The sequence below is a fragment of the Phyllostomus discolor genome, chromosome 9 (genome assembly GCF_004126475.2).
Source record: "Phyllostomus discolor isolate MPI-MPIP mPhyDis1 chromosome 9, mPhyDis1.pri.v3, whole genome shotgun sequence".
In the NCBI taxonomy this organism is placed as follows: domain Eukaryota; kingdom Metazoa; phylum Chordata; class Mammalia; order Chiroptera; family Phyllostomidae; genus Phyllostomus; species Phyllostomus discolor.
In genome coordinates this window covers 19,335,308-19,353,321 of record NC_040911.2, presented here as the reverse complement: position 1 = coordinate 19,353,321, position 18,014 = coordinate 19,335,308, and the positions used below count along the sequence as shown (strand labels likewise).

The 18,014-nt window shown below is 36.4% G+C and overlaps 1 protein-coding gene across 7 annotated transcripts in view; it reads right to left on the bottom strand.

Moving 5' to 3' along the window:
- The window catches only part of PIAS2 (protein inhibitor of activated STAT 2), a 76,831-nt gene that overhangs the window by 38,531 nt on the left and 20,286 nt on the right, over window positions 1–18,014 (bottom strand). For 6 of the 7 annotated variants that reach the window (XM_036010244.1, XM_028523768.2, XM_036010247.1 and 3 more), the window contains exons 2-3: window positions 10,549–11,023; window positions 5,074–5,158 (exon numbers count right to left, since the gene is read on the bottom strand). In XM_036010244.1, coding sequence (XP_035866137.1) covers window positions 5,074–5,158; window positions 10,549–11,023 — 560 coding nt within the window. Of the gene's footprint in view, window positions 1–5,073; window positions 5,159–10,548; window positions 11,024–11,539; window positions 11,560–18,014 lie in introns of those variants that run through there. The other variant, XM_036010246.1, reaches the window with a different exon arrangement.

Genomic DNA, 18,014 nt, shown 5'->3' with positions numbered 1-18,014 from the left:
TGCGTTGTGGGCAATGCCCAACAAACTGAACCACAAAGGTCAGGGATATTTAACCTTTCTGTTCCTTAGTCTCTACATCTGTTAAAGATGGAAAATCACTGCACCTACCTCATGAAGTCTGTGATGGTTAAATGTGTTAATAATCCACATAAAGTGCCTAGATATTAAGATTGTGCAAGCAGCTGGCTACTCTTAGTAACTCTCCTCTGTCTCCCTTGCCAGTGGTGGTCCCCACCCTTGTAAAATGTCTATTCAAAACATCCCTATATCCTAGACAACACAGAGCTCTTATGAGTAACCCATTATTCATTCCACTCATTCAAATCAAGAAATATTTCAGTCTGGCTGCAGGGACTTCAAAGGCTAGTAACACATTTTTGGTTTTGTTCTTAGAAGTCTTATAATGCCAGTAGTTAACAGATATACACAACTAAAGTAAAATGTGCTAAGTACAAAAAAAATTATGAAAAGCAAGTGCTCCAGAAAAATTTAATTCTGTCTCAAAAGTTTAAGGCAGTAATCAGTGTCCAAAAAACTGGAAAACAGGATTTGTACAGTAGTTGTTCTGCTTATTTCTACTCAAAGGAGACGTGCTTTTATCAGTCACAGTGGCTTCACTAGTGCAGTGCTTCTCATCCAAAGGAAAGGCTGAGGATCAACCAGACCTACACAGCAGAATCTTGTTAGGTCAGGGAACAGAAGTGAAAAAAAGAGAAATGACAAAAACATGAATATAGTGACAGAGATGGAAGCATGTTATAAATACTTTTTAGTAGCTCACTAAGGATTTATACTTTGTTCCAGTAAGAGAAATTATCAAACTGGGAAACGCAATGGGCTAATTATCTTCACAAACACTATGAGTAATGCCTAAGCATCTTCTGACATTCATGTTCTGCCAGTTTCACAGTTGTGGGAACTTGCATATGTTGACCTCATTTATCAGATACAAAGCAGGCACTGACTGTATGCCAGGCACTGTGACAGGCTTCTGAAATATAAAAATGACTAAGAGATGTTGTTTTCATTAAGAAGTTCATAAATGTAAGTAGTCAAATAAATGCAACTACGTTTTCACAGAATATAGTACACAGTACAATGAAAGACAAAGGATGTGTTTGGGGAAATGGGGAAATGGGGAAAGGCATTCCAGAAGAGGTAAGACTGGAATTGGCCCTTAAAGCAGAGTAGGAAGAAAGAATATGTGAAGAGCTGTGAATCCTACTCAAAAAGAAACAATATGTGCCTAGTCTCCAAGTATTTCCAAGGTATTTTTTAATAACAAAGAAAAAACAGCAATTTTACAGTGCAAAAATCTTACCCAATACCTTATCCAAATGATCAAGGTTAACATTACCAAAAATAAGATGTATCAATATTATGCAGCCCAATGACACACTGAGAAGGGGTTGTAACTTGGGGTATTCTTCCAAAAATGCCTAATCTCAACCTAATCATGACAACACAGAAGACAACCCAAACTGAGGGACATGTACAAATACCTGAGTCATATTCTTCAAAAGTACCAACAGTTATGGAAGACAAGGAAAAACTAAAAAACTGTCACAGATTGAAAGAAACTAAAAATGACCCAATTAAATGTGATCTAGGGCCCCAAATTGAATCCAAGAACAGAAATTCAATGGCAGAAAAACTGGTAAAATCTGAATGAAGTTTGTTATTTAGGTAACAGTATTTTACCCAGGTTGATTTCTTGGTTTTGATAATTACAGTGTGGTTATGCAAAATGTTAATATTAAAGAAAGCTAGGTAAAGAATATATATATATAGTTTTTACAATCTTTCTGTAAATCTGTTATTAAAGTAAAAAAATCTTTTTTTAAAGTTTATGAACCTTTTAATTTCTTATTTGTTTTTTTTTAATATATTTTATTGATTATGCTATTATACCAGTCCCATTTTCCCCCCTTTATTCCCCACTACCCCCAGGTCATGTCCATGGGTTGTACATGTAAGTTCTTTGGCTTCTACATTTCTTATACTATTCTTAACTTCCCCCTATTTTGCACCTACTACTTATACTACATATTCCCTGTACCTTTCCCTCCAATTCCCCCCTCCCCTTACCACTGATAAGCCTCCATGTGATCTCCATTTCTGTCCCTGTTCTAGTTGTAGCTTAATTTGTTGTTTTTTTTTAAGGCTCACTTGTTGATAGTTTAGAGTTTATTGTCATTTTACTATTCACAATTTAGATAATCTTCTTTTTCTTAGATAAGTCCCTTTAATATTTCATATAATAAGGGCTTAGTGATGAGGAACTCCTTTAACTTGACCTTATCCAAGAAGCACTTTATCTGCCCTTCCATTCTAAATGATAGCTTTGCTGGATAGAGTTATCTTGGATATAGGTTCTTGCCTTTCATGACTTGGAATATCTCTTTCCAGCCCCTTCTTGCCTGCAAGGTCTCTTTTGAGAAATCAGCTGACAGTCTTATGGGAACTCCTTTGTAGGTAACTGTCTCCTTTTGTCTTGATGCTTTTAAGATTTTCTCCTTATCTTTAATCTTAGGTAATGTAATTATGATGTGCCTTGGCGTGTTCCTCCTTGGGTCCACCTTCTTTGGGACTCTCTGAGCTTCCTGAACTTCCTAGAAGTCTATTTTCTTCACCAGATTGGAAAAGTTCTCCTTCATTATTTTTTCAAGTAAGTTTTCAATCTCTTGCTCTACCTCTTCTCCTTCTGGCACCCCTATGATTCAGATGTTGGAACATTTGAAGTTGTCCTGGAGGTTCCCAAACCTCTCCTCATTTTTTTGAATTCTTGTTTCTTCATTCTGTTCTGTTGAATATTTCTTTCTTCCTTCTAATCCACATCATAGAATCCTGGTTTCCTTCCCATCACTGTTGGTTCCCTGTATAGTTTCCTTTTTTTCACTTTTCATAGCCTTCATCAAAAAAATATCTTGAAAGTCCAAAGTAATACACATTTAAATGTTTAAATACTGAAACAACTCAGAAAATTTGAATATAGGCTAGACACGGTTTTATATTAAGGAATTATTAATTTTTAGTGTGATTGTGTTAACAATTAATAAGAAATGCATTTTAAGGTATCTGTGGGTGAAATCATATGATGTCTGTGATTTGCTTTAAAATATTGCAGGAAAAAATATGGAGAGTAGGTCACATAGAGACTACCAAAATGTTGGTAATTATTGAAAGCACAGTAATAGGTATCAACATTTTACTTCCACTTAGAAAGATGTTTTACTATTTTATTAGAACTCTGAAAAGGTTGGGATTTATATAAACATGTGTATATGTGTTTTATTTTGTTTTCTTTGGAGGGAGAATTATTTACTTTTATTATTACTTTAAAAAATGTTGGTGGTTAAATATACATTAAAAAATTTATCATGTTAACCATTTTTAAGTGTATGGTTCTGCAGCATTAAATACATTCCCATTAAGGTGATACCATCCATCTCCAGAACATGATTAAAAGTGTATCCTGAAATTAATTATTTAAATTTTAGTCATTCATTTGTTGGTTAGTTAATACATCCACGAAGTTAAAACTTCAAAAAAAAAGTTTAAAAATGTATCTTGAAGTCTGTATCTTTAAATCTACTTAATGTAAATAATCTCCTTCCTTCAAAGGCCCACCCAAAATTCTAATAAAGTTTTCCCAGACCCCCAAAGTTAAAAGTAGTCTACTCCTGTAAATCAGCTCTCATTTGTCCTTACTGAATTCACTCTTTTCATATACACCTCGCAATGCCAATGATCATTTTATGTACATAAGCTGGTTCACTAACAAGACTGTAAGCAACTTTTAGAAAGGGGTCATATCACATAATATAGTTCTTTGTACCTAATAAAACACTTAATAAATGCTGATTTCAAGCAAGGGATAACCCCCTATAGGGAACCGATCAGCACGGCAACGGCAAATGTAGCCCGGCATGGATCTGGAAAGCCGATCAAACGTGAGGCGGCACACAGGAGCCAGGCGTGCAGATCGGCTTTCCCGTGGGGAATCAGGCCTGCATTGTACCTGGGCTGCTATGAGACCTGCTTCTGCTAAAACTCCCTCACCCTGAGTTAAGACGGCAGAAGTTTGATGTGTATCTCTGAAGCAACTCCCTAAAGTCTGTGCTAAGACATCCCAAAGACAAAATGTAACCAAATCAATCATTTTTATCATTCCCTTGCACTTGCAACATTTTTTCTTTTTTTGTTATCTTTAAGAAGTAATCACTTCACTAAATCTAGAAATAATGAGAACCTTCTTTGATGTAATTAGACTGGAAAGCAATAAAAGCCTATCCAGTCGAGGGTTGAGGCACTCTCCCCTTTGGAGAGTGGCCATGCCGTCCCTTTTTCTCCATAGGACTCGGTAGTCCACGTGACTTTGTTTACCTCACTCACAACACAGACTCCAGCCCGCTGGAGTCTGCATCAATCCCTGAATATCAAAACTTAGGTTAATGATACAGTTTTGGACATACATTATACTATTTAAGTTATTCTATTTACTTGTTGTTAGCTAGCTTATTATTTATTCCCAAGATTGAAAGTACTTCTAATTTACAAAAACTCACTCAATACCTTGTTCTTGATGGACATAAACTACATGAACCTACATTCATTTTACTACTTTGGTCATTTCCTCCTCTCAATTTTCTCTTTTTTTTCTGAACCCCATATTATTTGAATACTGGACTTTTTGGACTAATCATTGTACAATTTTTTAAAATTGAGTTTAGAGAAAGAGCAGAAGAGAAGGGAGAGAGAAACATCAATTTGTTGTTCCACTTATTTAGGTATTCATTGGTTGATTCTTGTATGTGCCCTGACTGGGGATCAAACCTGCAACCTAGGTGTATCAGGATGACACTCTAACCAACTGATCCACCAAGAGTGGGAGCGGCTTCAGGAGAAAGCAAATCTGCCAACATCTTAACCTTAGTCGTCAAGCCTCCAAAAGTGTGAGAAAATAAACTGCTGCTCTTTAAGCCACCCAGTTTGTGGTCCTCTGTTACAGCAGCCTTAGCAGACCAATACACAGATACTCACGGAGAAATATATTCCAAACATTCCTCTTACCTGGATATGCATATCTCTCTAACTTGTTGAGGAGTCAGAGCAAAAATAAAAAACTTCTCTTGAAATCGTTGAATACTGCTTTGAACTGGAAAGGGAGAAAAAGATAATATTAAAAGAACAAATCCAAGCATATTAGCACCTGTAACAACCATAGGTAATTTATTGTACAATTATGCTCCTAGAAATCATGTCACGGAGTGCCTTGTACCCTCCTAGGACATATAAAAACAGAGCTAAGAGAGGCAGGTTGTTTTTAATGAATGCCTAAAAATGAAACAAAACTCTAAGGCATAAACATGACTATGGGGCGTAAAACACACACACAGAACTGCAGTAGTGTCTTTCTACCTTTCCAATTCCTGTTTACTCCTCAGTTCTTTCCGGTACAGATTCCACTTTCTACTTTCTATCACCAATGACTTCTTAACTGTCAAATTTAATAAACTATATTTGGAGATTATATGTAAACATACTACATTTTCAATCTTACTTAATGGTAGGAGCACCCAGTTTCTCCAGCCAGAAACCTCAAACAGTCCAACACACGTACAAACAGAATTCCAGAAGGAGAAAATGGGGCATAAAAATTTAAAGTAAGTAAAAGTTTTAAAAACTTAGAGGAATAACGGAAGACTATCCCATAACTTTGATGGAAGAGTGAGCAAAACCCTTACAGATCAAACCCCAAGCAAAATAAATACAAAAAAAAAACCTAATTAATCACATCACAACCAAACGACTGAAAAGCAATGATGACTATAAAATCCTGAAAGCACTCAGAGAAAAACCAAACCATTTGTACGAGGGAACAATACAAATAAAGGCTGACATCTCATCAGAAACAACATAGGCAAGAAGTTATCTTCAAGGTGTAAGAAACTGGCAACTGAAAATTCAATACCCTTCAAAAACAGGGTGGAAATAAGGACTTTTATATAAACAAAAGTCAAGACAATTTGTTGAAAACAGACATAGACTACAAGAAACGTAAAAGGAAATGATCAGAATTTAAAATATTATACTAAATGAAAACCATCACAAATGGTAAATAAGTGGTAAAAGAAAAATATGCTGTTTTTCTTCTTATAATTTCCTTAAAAACATAACTTTGTAACTTTAAAGCAAAAGTAATGAAACTAAAAGACAGGAGAAAAAACCATAAAGATATAACATTATCTACCCAACTTGCCTGAGCTTAACAACCACCTGGGACTCTTGCAAAAAACACTTAACCCCCCTGCAGGGTTGTCCCACCTACGGCCCGCAGGCCGCACGCAGCCTAGGATGACTATGAATGGAGCCCAACACAAAATTATAAATTTACTTAAAACATTATGAGATTTTCTTCGGGCCAAGATGGAGTATAGGTAGACACACTGTGCTTCCTTGAACTAAAAGAAGCACAACAACAAATTTAAAAACAAGAAACAACCAGAACTGACAGAAAATCAAACTGTATGGAAGTCCGACAACCAAGGAGTTAAAGAAGACACATTCATCCAGACCGGTAGGAGGGGCAGGAGGGGCAGAGGGTACTTGCAGCAAGGCAGCAGCAGGAGGACCCAGCGAGTTAGTTAGGGTCAAGTTAAAGGAGTTCATCATCACCCAGCCCTTATTATATGAAATGTTAAAGGGACTTAGATCTAAGAAAAAGATAAAAAATATGAACAGTAAAATGACAACAAACTCACAGCTATTAACAACCAAACCTAAAAAAAAACAAAAGCAAACTAAGCAAACAACTAGAACAGGAACAGAACCACAGAAATGGAGATCATATGGAGGGTTATCAACAGGGGAGTGTGACGGGGGAAGGTACAGAGAATAAGTAGCATAAAGAGTAGGTAGAAAATAGATGGGGGGGGGGCGTTAAGAGTAATATAGGAAATGTAGAAGCCAAAGAATTTATATGTATGACCAATGAATATGAACTAAAGGGGAGAATGTGGTTGGGAGGGGGTGTGCAGGGCAGAGGGGAATAAAGGGAGGGAAATGGGACAACTGTAATAGCATAATCAATAAAAAATATTTTAGAAAAAAAACTGAGAAGAGAAAGACTGCCTGGACATCAGAACAGCTATTGAAGAGAAAAAAGATTTGGGTTAGTTTGTTTTTAGATTAGGGATTTTCCGTTTGTCACAGTATCATCATAGGTATAGAGAACTCCACTTAGTGTTGTGTATACTTAGGTATTTTAGATGCCAGTCTGACATTTTCATTTTTTAAAAGATTTTACTTATTTATTTTTAGAGGGAGGGAGAAAGAGTTGGAGAAAAACATCAGTGTGTGGTTGCCTCTCACACTCCCCCAAATGGGGACCTGGCCTGGAGCACACAACCCCGGCATGTGCCCAGACTGTGAATCCAACTGGCAACTCTTTGGTTCACAGGTCGGTACTCAATCCACTAAGCCATACCAGCCAGGGCTGGTCTGTCATTTTAAATGCTAAAATATTTTTATTTCAATCATTTTGAATAAAAATAATTCCAAACTGCAAAATATATAATAATGTATCTTCTTAAACTGAATATACTCACCATGTTGGGTTTTTTGTTCTTTTGGGGGGGAGGGGGTCCAAGGGAGTGGTCAGCATCAATATATGTGTCATGCTGTAACAGCAATTCTTTTAATAGTAAAGGGCTTTTGGTTTCAATATCCTAAGATATTCAGGAATGACATTTTTTACCTCTTTGTTTTTTCTTTTTCTTTTTTTTAAAAGATTTTATTTATTTAATTTTTAGAGAGGGAAGGGAGGGAGAAAGAGAGAGAGGGAGAGAAACATCAATGTGCGGTTGCTGGGGGCGGTGGCCTGCAACCCAGGCATGTGCCCTGACTGGGAATCGAACCTGCGACACTTTGGTTCGCAGCCCGCGCTCAATCCACTGAGCTAGGCCAGCCAGGGCACCTCTTTGTTTTTTCTACCATGGCTCTTCCAGTCTCTCACATTTTGTCAATTCCTACTCAATAGTATGTTGATGGCTTAGAAATCATCTAATCAACTGCATATAAAATAAAAAACTGGCTTGCAATTGTCAAAAATACATCCTTTGAAATTTGGATTTGATATCTCTTTTGACTCCCGAAGACTGTTATTTCTCAGCTCCCAAATGTGAACAGGTTTCTTCAGAGGAGTGTCCAAATAAATAAATTTTCCCAGAATTAAAAAGACATGTATTTTATTTATTTCTTTTTAGAGAGGGGAAGGGAGGAAGAAAAAGAGAGAAACATCAATGCGTGAATGAAACATCAATTTAGTTGCCTCTTGTATGCACGTCAACAGAGGACCAAACCTGCCACCCAGGCATGTGCTGTGACCAGGAATCGAACCCACATCCTTTTGCTCAGTGAGATGACACCCAAACCAACTGAGACATGCCAGTCAGAGCTCCAGGAATTTTTTTTATAAGTATTTTCAACATCATAAAACCATGCCATATTATATTGCCTTAGGCATGTGACTCAAAAAATTTTAGCTGAAGGTCTTTACTGGAAAGTATTAAATTTTTTCAACTTTTATTTGGCAGCCTATATGGTACCTATGCTGATTTTTTAACTTTCTACCTCAAAGTCTAAAAGACCATTTCTTAGATCACTGTTTTATCAATCAGACATAATAAGACTAAGTATATTAAGAAAATTATTTTTTCTCATTCGTGTAGAAGACAGAATAATGAAATGTTTAAGCTTCGTTTTAAACAAGAATCAGTTTGTAATGTTTATAAAAACAATGATAAGGCAGGGCTCCTAGGAAATACAGTTTTTAGCTTAGGGGTAATTGTAAGGCCTGAGGTTATATGTATCTGGCATTATTTTATGTAAGCCAAATGAGATACAAAAGTTTTATTTTAAAAACTTATAAAAAGCCTACTACCTTTAATTGTATTGAAGTTAATGAAAGAGAAACTCTATGAAGAATCAATATACAAAAGCAAAAATATTTCTATTTCTGAACGAAGCAGGAAAGTAAGGCAAGAAAAGCAGGAAACCTGTCCCGAGTTTACCACTTGGTACACCACAGATGCTAGTAAGCAGAGCAGACGCACTGCTGCATCTCGTCTCCCGTCATTTGTCCAGGCATTCAACCCTGTTTCTGAAACACCTTCCATTGTGACCACGACCCCACAGGCCCTCATCTTCTCAGTCCTCACCCTGACTATACTCCAGAGGAGTCCCATAAGGTAGGATCAGCCAAGCATATCACTAGTCTGAATCTTTCTCAAAATACATACAAAATAAACTTGCAACCTGGCTGGTGCGGCTCAGTGGACTGAGTACCAGCTGCGAACTGAAAGGTCATTGGTTCAATTCCCTGTCAGGGCACGTGCCTTGGTTCTGGGCCAGGTCCCCAGAGGTGGGCGTGCAAGAGGCAACTGACTGATGTCTCTCACACATCCATGTGTCTCTCCCTCTCTTTCTCCGCCCCTGCCCCTCACTCTAAACATAAAGAAAATCTTAAAAAAAAGAAAAAAGAAAAAAAGAAATTTACAATTAATTGCTAAGAAAGAAACACATATAAGCCATGATACTGTGCACTGGTAAAAACCAAAAACCATGACAAAGGGAAAAATAAAATTAATTATAGAAATATTTTAAGTAGATAAATGAAGCTGTATAAAAAAGGATTAAAGGTGGAAATAAAAATTTTTAAAAGGCAAGTGAATAATAAACATTTACAGTGTTTGCTCCTACTAATTTTAGAAATTCAAAATCTAAGAGAGACATGAGTCTTCTTTATCCATCAAAATCACAAAGATATGTTTTTAATAACACTTAACAGAGGAAGGACATTAAGTGCACTGAGAAACATTCTTTCACTTTGTGTAATTTAAACTAGTACAGCTCTTCTGGAAACTAATTTAGCAATCGATATGTTATCAAGAGTAAAGTGTCCTTACTCTTTCATGCAATAATGCTACTCACAGGACTTCACACAAATAATAAAATGTGAATAAACAAAGAATTCTTATTTCAGAATGAATGTAATGAAGAGATATAATGCACTGCTCTACCTGCCTATCTCAGTATTGTTAAATAAAAACAAAGCAAGGAGAAAGGGCCTGGAAAAGGCATTGCCTCCTTGGCCTGCGAACCAATCAGGCCATGTTGACCCCCATTATCCAGCTCTGCCTCTTGAAATTCCCTCCTGGTGCAACCAAGATGTACTGTAATATAATGCTACACAAAGGATGGAGAAGAAAATAATCTGCCAGATTAACTATGGAATACCATTTTTCAAACAATTTACTTCATCAATAAATCCAAATATCTCTGTATATAATTTCATTAGGCAGTAAGAAATTATGCAGTTACACAACAGAAGTCAATCAACCTAGGTAAAAAGGTGTTAAAGACACATGTATGAACTTTAAACAATATGATAAAATTTATTAAATTTTCTGAGCAGCAAATCATTAACAGTTGAAGGCCTCTTGCTTTATTCGTTGTCCGGAAGAAATGGATTTGTCTAACACTTACCTAAACTCGTGGGCTTGATGAGAACATCAAGAACATCATAAAAGGGCAAGTTTTTTAACTGTACATCAGGATGGACAGGAGGAATTGGGGGAGATGGCTGCTGCATCTCAAACGTGGGTTTAGTATCTTGAAGCAACACAGAACCTACAGGGGAGGACGGTGAATGAGGTGTAACTGAAGTGGAAGGCAACGTGTGGATTCCAGCCACAGGCAAGTCAGGTTCTACAGGTGATGAGCTACCATCCAAACTGAAAACCGATGATTTGATTGTGGATAAATCAGTAAGTCCTTCAAGAGTCCGTGGGTATCGGCGTCTATACAATTCTCGGATTTTAATCTGAACCGCAGGGCTACAGCCGCTCTTCAGTAAATGCAACGCCCTCATCAGGAGGTCATGCTTACGTCCACTTTTATTCCGTCCAGCAAAGCCTAGTAACACTTGTAGTTCAGAAACCCTAAAACTAGAAACCATATTCTAAAAGGAGAGAAAAAAAAGTAAACCAATAGTCACCAAGTATATAAAAACCGTATTTAAAATGTACTACAAAATCTTATTTTTTCAGCATTCAATCAGTTGGCATGTGCTAGTAACCAGTATTTCCACATACAGTTTAGAATTGTCCCAGTATACGCTGCTAGCCCCACCCCACCAAATAACACTCAAGTTATGATATTAATAATGTTTTGATATCCTCAATTTTGTTAGACTATTGTTTTCCTTTATGCTCAAGTGAAAACTTGTAGATGCTTTATGACTATGAAATTTATAACCAATGAAAATGTTCCTTTAAAACTAAGCCCTACAAATGCACATTATCAACTGACCAATTAGATTTTTACACTATATGCATAATTTCTGATGCTAAGCATTAAATCTACAAAAATCAAGACGAATTTGTGATCCAAAACCCAATTAATTTTTACCAACTCAAAATGAAGGAACAGACAAGAAAATAGTACTTGTTAAAATTAAAGCTAAAAATCTATACACCTTATTTAGTAGTCAAACTTCTAGAACTGAAGTTCTCAGTTAAGTGTCAAGAGCAAAGAAATGAGTCATCATAAATCTCAAAGGATAAGATTCCTTCCAAGTCACTCTCTATTGACTTGCTCTTGAGTGCAAAATGAAAGTTAGAGGCAGTTCCTGCTTCAGATCTTACCATTTATTTATTCAACAAAGCTTAGTATATACTTTTAGCCACTCACTGCTTCATGAATCCACCTACTCAGTGATTTTCAGTCAATCCTGAACACAGAAGTGACCCATGTGTAGGTCAGGTTTACTTGTACACACGTGCACCATCTAACCAGAAAGAGCAGCTGACCAAACGCCCTTTTAGAGATTGACCCTAAGGAAAACTGCCCCCCACCTCTTCTCAGTGCAGCACACTCCACAGCTACCTGGGACTCCTTCTCAACCTGGCAGGTAAGTCTCACTGATGGCCCAGAAGCAATTGTTTAAAACTCTTCTGAACTTTTAAGTAGTTGTCAGGAATAGCTGCTAGTTTTCTGAACTGCAAACAAATTTAAACATATCAAATATAGCTGTATATTAAAGCCGTAGCAAACTTGTAATTCTACTTCATATGTCTCTATATTTCATATTGTACAGGTAAAAGAATTATTAAGTTGTAATCCTACCAACCATTCTTTATACACTTGATCAGCACAGACTAACAGAAGTAGGAACCACATACATAATTCTAAGTCTTCTACTGTAGTCACATTAAAGTAAAACAATTTAATTCTGATAAGATGCTTCATTTAACCCAATACAGTATATCAAAAGTATTACTTAAATTTAAACAGGTAATCAATATAATTTTAAAAAATCAAGATTTTTAAAAAGTGTCAATGAGATTTTTTTTCCATACTGACTTTGCAATATCCAGTGTGTATTTTCCACCCAGAGCACATTTCATTTTGGACTAAGCACATTTCAAGTGCTTAAGAGCCACACTTGGCTAGTAGCTACCACACTGGATGGTGCAGCTCTAAATCACTCTCACATAGCAACATATATCATAGTGCCTTGGTCATTACACTTGAACTCATTTCATTTCCTCCATGTGTTAATGATGATTTTATCTTACCCCTATGTTATGGACAAGATTAAAAAAAAAGAGGGAAAACAAGAAAATTCTTGGCCTATCTCATGACACACCTGTAACAGTTTACTCAAGGTTACATAACAAGGACTATGATAGCTTTTCAGAAGTGTCTTCCCAAGCAAGAAATGTAATGCATCCTCCCAAAAGTCCCCAATCCTAATAAATTTTTCAACTGAAGTTTGCTCATATTACGGTGCATATAAGCAACATTAAATCATGGAAAACACTACCACCAACAAAGACAGTCATACAGAAACAAGGTATCTGTGATTACTTCTAAAGAAATCAAACTAACTTGGAATTCACTACTTTGCTTCCCTTGTTCCAGTTATTTTCAGATATTCTTCATTTTAAGAAAACCTGCCTTATAGAAATGACGGAAGCAACACAAAGTCACTCTAAGCTTGGCTCGCAGAAAGGAATTTCTGGGAGGTCTCATTTCACTTATTTCCAGTAATAAATTTATCTGGCAAAGAATGCTAGTGCAAATAGCTCTATTCGCTATTGTAAGTATACAAACAAAAGGGATGAAAAATATAAAAGCTTAGAACTATAAATATGGAATCCAAAGATTCTGTGCAAAAAAGAAATTCCCTAGTTTGGGGAGGGGCAAAGGAAACAAAAGCAAACAGGACACTGTGCAAAAGGCTCCAAAAGAGAAAGCACTGCCTGCCCTCCCAAAGGTGGTAGTTTTGAGAGTCACTGGGGTCCTGTGGAAAACTTGACAGCAGCCATCAGTACATCAAGTCCTAGCATCAAGACTCAGGACAACTTGGGAAAGTCACTTCATCCCTTTGGCCATCAATTTCTATTTCAAAACAAACAAAACCAAAAATTGTCCTTTACTTAGAATTTACTATTAAGATAGTCCCTAAGGAGCTTACTAAGTCAAAATCTATGAATGTATTTCTCAGCAAACCTCACTGGAACCCATTTCTTCCTAAAGTCATAGTTATCATTTTTTTGACCCAGCCATCACCAGGTGCAGTGAGCCTGCTAGGAGTACCAGCAAGAATTAATTTCAGCTCTTGTTCTCCAATTTTTTAAGTGCATTTTATCCAATCCATCCTGCTTCCTCCCAAAGTCTGCCTCTAATCTTCAGTTATGATTGCTAATGTGCTCTACACAGGGAAATAATCTCAACTGCTTGCCTTTAAGGAAATTCTATGAACTATAGAAAAATATATTGGCATCTGATATTTAAAAAATATACATAATCCGGATTTCTAAAGAAAAGCCAATGTAAATTAAGACTAGGACTTTAAATCAACTTTACTTATCAAATTTAACACAAAATTATAAAAAATTTGAAACTTGGGACATTATATAATTGGAATATTAGATATAGGCACGAAGGAAAGTTGAAAGTGCTACATTTAGAAAACAACTCATCAAACAAGTAAACATGACAGTTAAAAGTGATCATCATGAGTAAAAGTATTTTCCAGAGGCTGCTCTTCAACTCTTAAACGTGAGATGGAAATGGTTAAAAATAACCCAGAATTTGAGGAAGCCTTGTAGCTTGGATGTCACAGTAAAGACCAACACTAACTTTGTAGATCCTCCACCTACTATCGTGTATAATGAGGAACAGGGAGAGTAAATACTGTAGGGAACTGCTAAACCACATTATTAATATCGCCTATCCCAACAGCAACATTAAAACTTTCTATATTTTCACGTATAAGCAGGGATGGATAAAGAAAAACCACCATGTAATAAAAAGAAATGACCAAGCTGATACCATAAGAGAAACTGTGAAATTTAGAAACATTCTCCAATATGTAACTACTACCAATTTCCTGAGCAGTCCCTACCTAGTTCCTGGCCCTGCATTCCGGTAAAACCACCTATTCCCTTTAACTGAATCACCTTTTACTTGTGACCTTATGTGGATCTCTCTTTTACAAGACACTGATTAACATTACTCCCCAGCTCGAGAAATCAAAATTGAATATTAAGAGAAACAAGAGAGAATACTACATTTCAAAATCTATAAAATAAGCCAAAGCTTGGGAGAGCATCTCCCTAAATGCTTTTATTATTATACAAGATTGAAAATAAATTTAGTGAGTTCAAAAAGCAAAAAATGTAAGCCGGTCCCTTGTTATCTGCAGAGGATTGGTTTCTCGATGCCTCCACCCCCTGCGTATTACCAAAGTCCACAGATGCTCACGTCCCTTAAGTCAGCCCTCCCTCCTCACAGATGTGGAACCCCGGATACAGAAGACTGACTATAACAACAAAATAAACACACACCCTCAGAAAGAACGAAGCATTAAAAATAAAACATGAACCAGAAAGCAAAAAACACAAAAGTCTGGCCCCCAAAAGGGGGAAAAACACTTTTGAGAAGAAAAGTAATATAAAGACCACAAATACTAAGCAAATTTCCTTAAACAGAAAATAGCACATGCAACTACAGTAACTTAGAGATAACTTATTTCCTAGAAAAATATAAATTACTCAATCTGATTTGAGAGGTATATTATCTTTGCCCCCTCACTTACAAAAGCATCTTCCCAGATAAGACAGCTTAATCAACAAATTCTACTAAGCCTTGAAGGAAAAGATGGAATTCTGTTACTTAAACTGTTCAACAGAATAAAAGTCAGAATATTCAATACATGTTAGAAGATAAACATGGAAAAGTCTGTTGAACACAGAACAGTATTTTTTAAATAGGCAAATTTCGGTTTCTCAGACTTCAGCAGGGAGTCCACTCATCCAGCCAAAACTTGAAGCAAATCCTGATGAAACAGGGGGTCTGGTCTTTCTCATTTCCTAATAGGTACCATAGGAGTTTCTTTTTTGGTAACATATTAGCATTTCCAGTTGACACAAAAGCCCTTGATGTACCCAAGTATAGTTTATTCTAGTAAAGTAAAACTAGTTTAACAAATTTAATAAATAACTTGATTAGGATTATCTCCATTTTTGTAATCACATGCTGAAATATTTATAGATAAAATTATACAATATATAGGATTTCCCTTAAATTGTCTGTGGTGACACCAAATAGTCAATGCAATCTTGAGAACAAAGAACAAAACTGGAGGCATCATACTCCCTGATTTCAAACTATTTTACAAATTTATACAGTAAGCAAAACAGTAATATACTGACATAAAAACAGACAGATAAGTGAAAGAGACTACAGCCCCAAAATAAGCCCACACATGTATGGTCAATTATTTTACAACAAAAGAGCAAGAATACCACGGGGAAAGGATGGTCTCTTCAATAAATGGTGCTGGGAAAACTGGAGAGCCATACTCAAAATAATGCAACTGAAACACCATCTTACACCATACACAAAAATTAACTCAGCATGGATTAAAGGCTTGAATGTAAGACCTGAAACCATAAAAATACTAGAAGAAAACACAGGCAGTGATAAGCTCCATAATATAGGTCTTGGAGATGATTTTTTGACTCTGACACCAAAAGCAACAAAAGCCAAATAAATCCAAGTGAGACAAAATCAGACTATAAAGCTTTTGCAGAGTAAAGGAAACCATCAACAAAATGAAAGGCAACCTACTGAATGAGAGAAGATATTTGCAAATCATATATCTGATAAGAAGTTAATATCCAAAATAGATAAAGAACCCAACGACAAAAAAAAAAAGTGTCACCTCACACCTGGCAGATATCAGGAAGACTAGAAATAAGGACTAAGGAACATATGTTACTAAATAAAACATATAATAGGGCATGTGGTGATGAACAGAATGGACAAAAACAAAGGAGGAAATGAAAACAGGGAGAGAGGATTTGCAATTTAAAACAGTAAAGGTCTTGCTGAGAAGGAAACTAAGTAACTGAAGTATGAATAGGAAAGCATCCAACGGATATTGGAGGAAAAGCATTCCAAGGCACAGGACAGAGCAAGTACGAAAGTCCTGAGAATGCCCCTGGCTGGTGTAGCTCAGTGCACAGGTTAGGCCTTGAGCCAAAGGGTTGCTGTTGCTGGTTTGATTCCCAGTTAGGGCACATGCCTGGGTTGCAGGGTTGCAGGCCAGGTCCCCAGTATAAGGCATGTGAGAAGCAACCACATCAACACATTAGGGTAAAGTAAAAAGCCAATGTCTACTGAACAGAGAGCGTCCTAGAGGAAGAATGATGGGCAAATAAAATGACAAATCTGACTGAAGGAGGTAATTAGCCTAAAGAAACATTTACTGTATAAAACAATACTATCAGCCCTGGCTTGAGTGCTGGCCTGGAACCAAAGGGTCACCAGTTTGATTACCAGTCAGGGCACATGCCTGGGTTGCATGCCAGGTTCCCCAGTTGGCAACTACACATTGATGTTTCTCTCCCTCTCTTTCTCCCTCCCTTTTGCTAAAAATAAATAAAATATTTTAAAAAATAAATAAATAAAACAATAGCCTCAAATTTGTGAGACTAGGAAAAGGTAGAACAAAAATGCTGGGCAACAATGGCATGCATACAAGTTCACAGAGTGGTGAGCAATTTAAAGTATGCTACAGAGGAGAAAGGAAAAGATAGTAATTTTAGACTTCTATACATGTATTAAAACTTCAAGAGAAAATGCATGAAAACTTCACGAGTATGGGAGAAAGCACAGCTGGTACAATGTTTGAAGTCAATGTAGTACACCTTATTAATAGCTAAAAAAGAAAATCACATGACCATATCAATGCCGAAAAAGCATTGGACAAAGTCGACACCCACTCAAGATAAAAATTCTCTAAAAAATAAGAACAGATAACTTCAACTTGATAGTTGAACTTATCTATTCTAAAATGAATAGAAAACCACCTAAAATGAGAAAAAAAGAAAAACCCATAGCTAAGATAATTAATGGTGAAACACTGAATGCTTCCCTGTAAGACTGAGAATGAGACAAAGATGTCTACTCTCACCACTCTCCATCAGCATAGTGCTGGAAGTTCTATGCTGGTGGGAAAAGACGAGAAAAGGAAATAGAAGGCATATAGTTGGAAAAAAAAATAAAACTACCTGTATTTGCAGATCCCAAGGAATCTACGAAACAACTAAAACTAGTAACTGAGTTCAGCAAGGTCTCGAGATACAAGAACAACATGCAAATACCAATCACATCTCTAGACACTAACAAAGAATATGAGGAAACAAGTTTAAAACACAGTACCATTTATATTCACTCCAAAGAAAATGAAAATACATATGTTTTAAAACATAAGAAAACATGCACAGGACTTGTATTCTGAAAACTACAAAACGCTAATGAAAGAAGTCCTAAACAGACTGTTCATAGATTGGAATACTAAATAAGATAATAACAACAATCTTCCCTAAACACATACATAGATTTAACACATCCCTACCCAAACCCCATCAAGACTT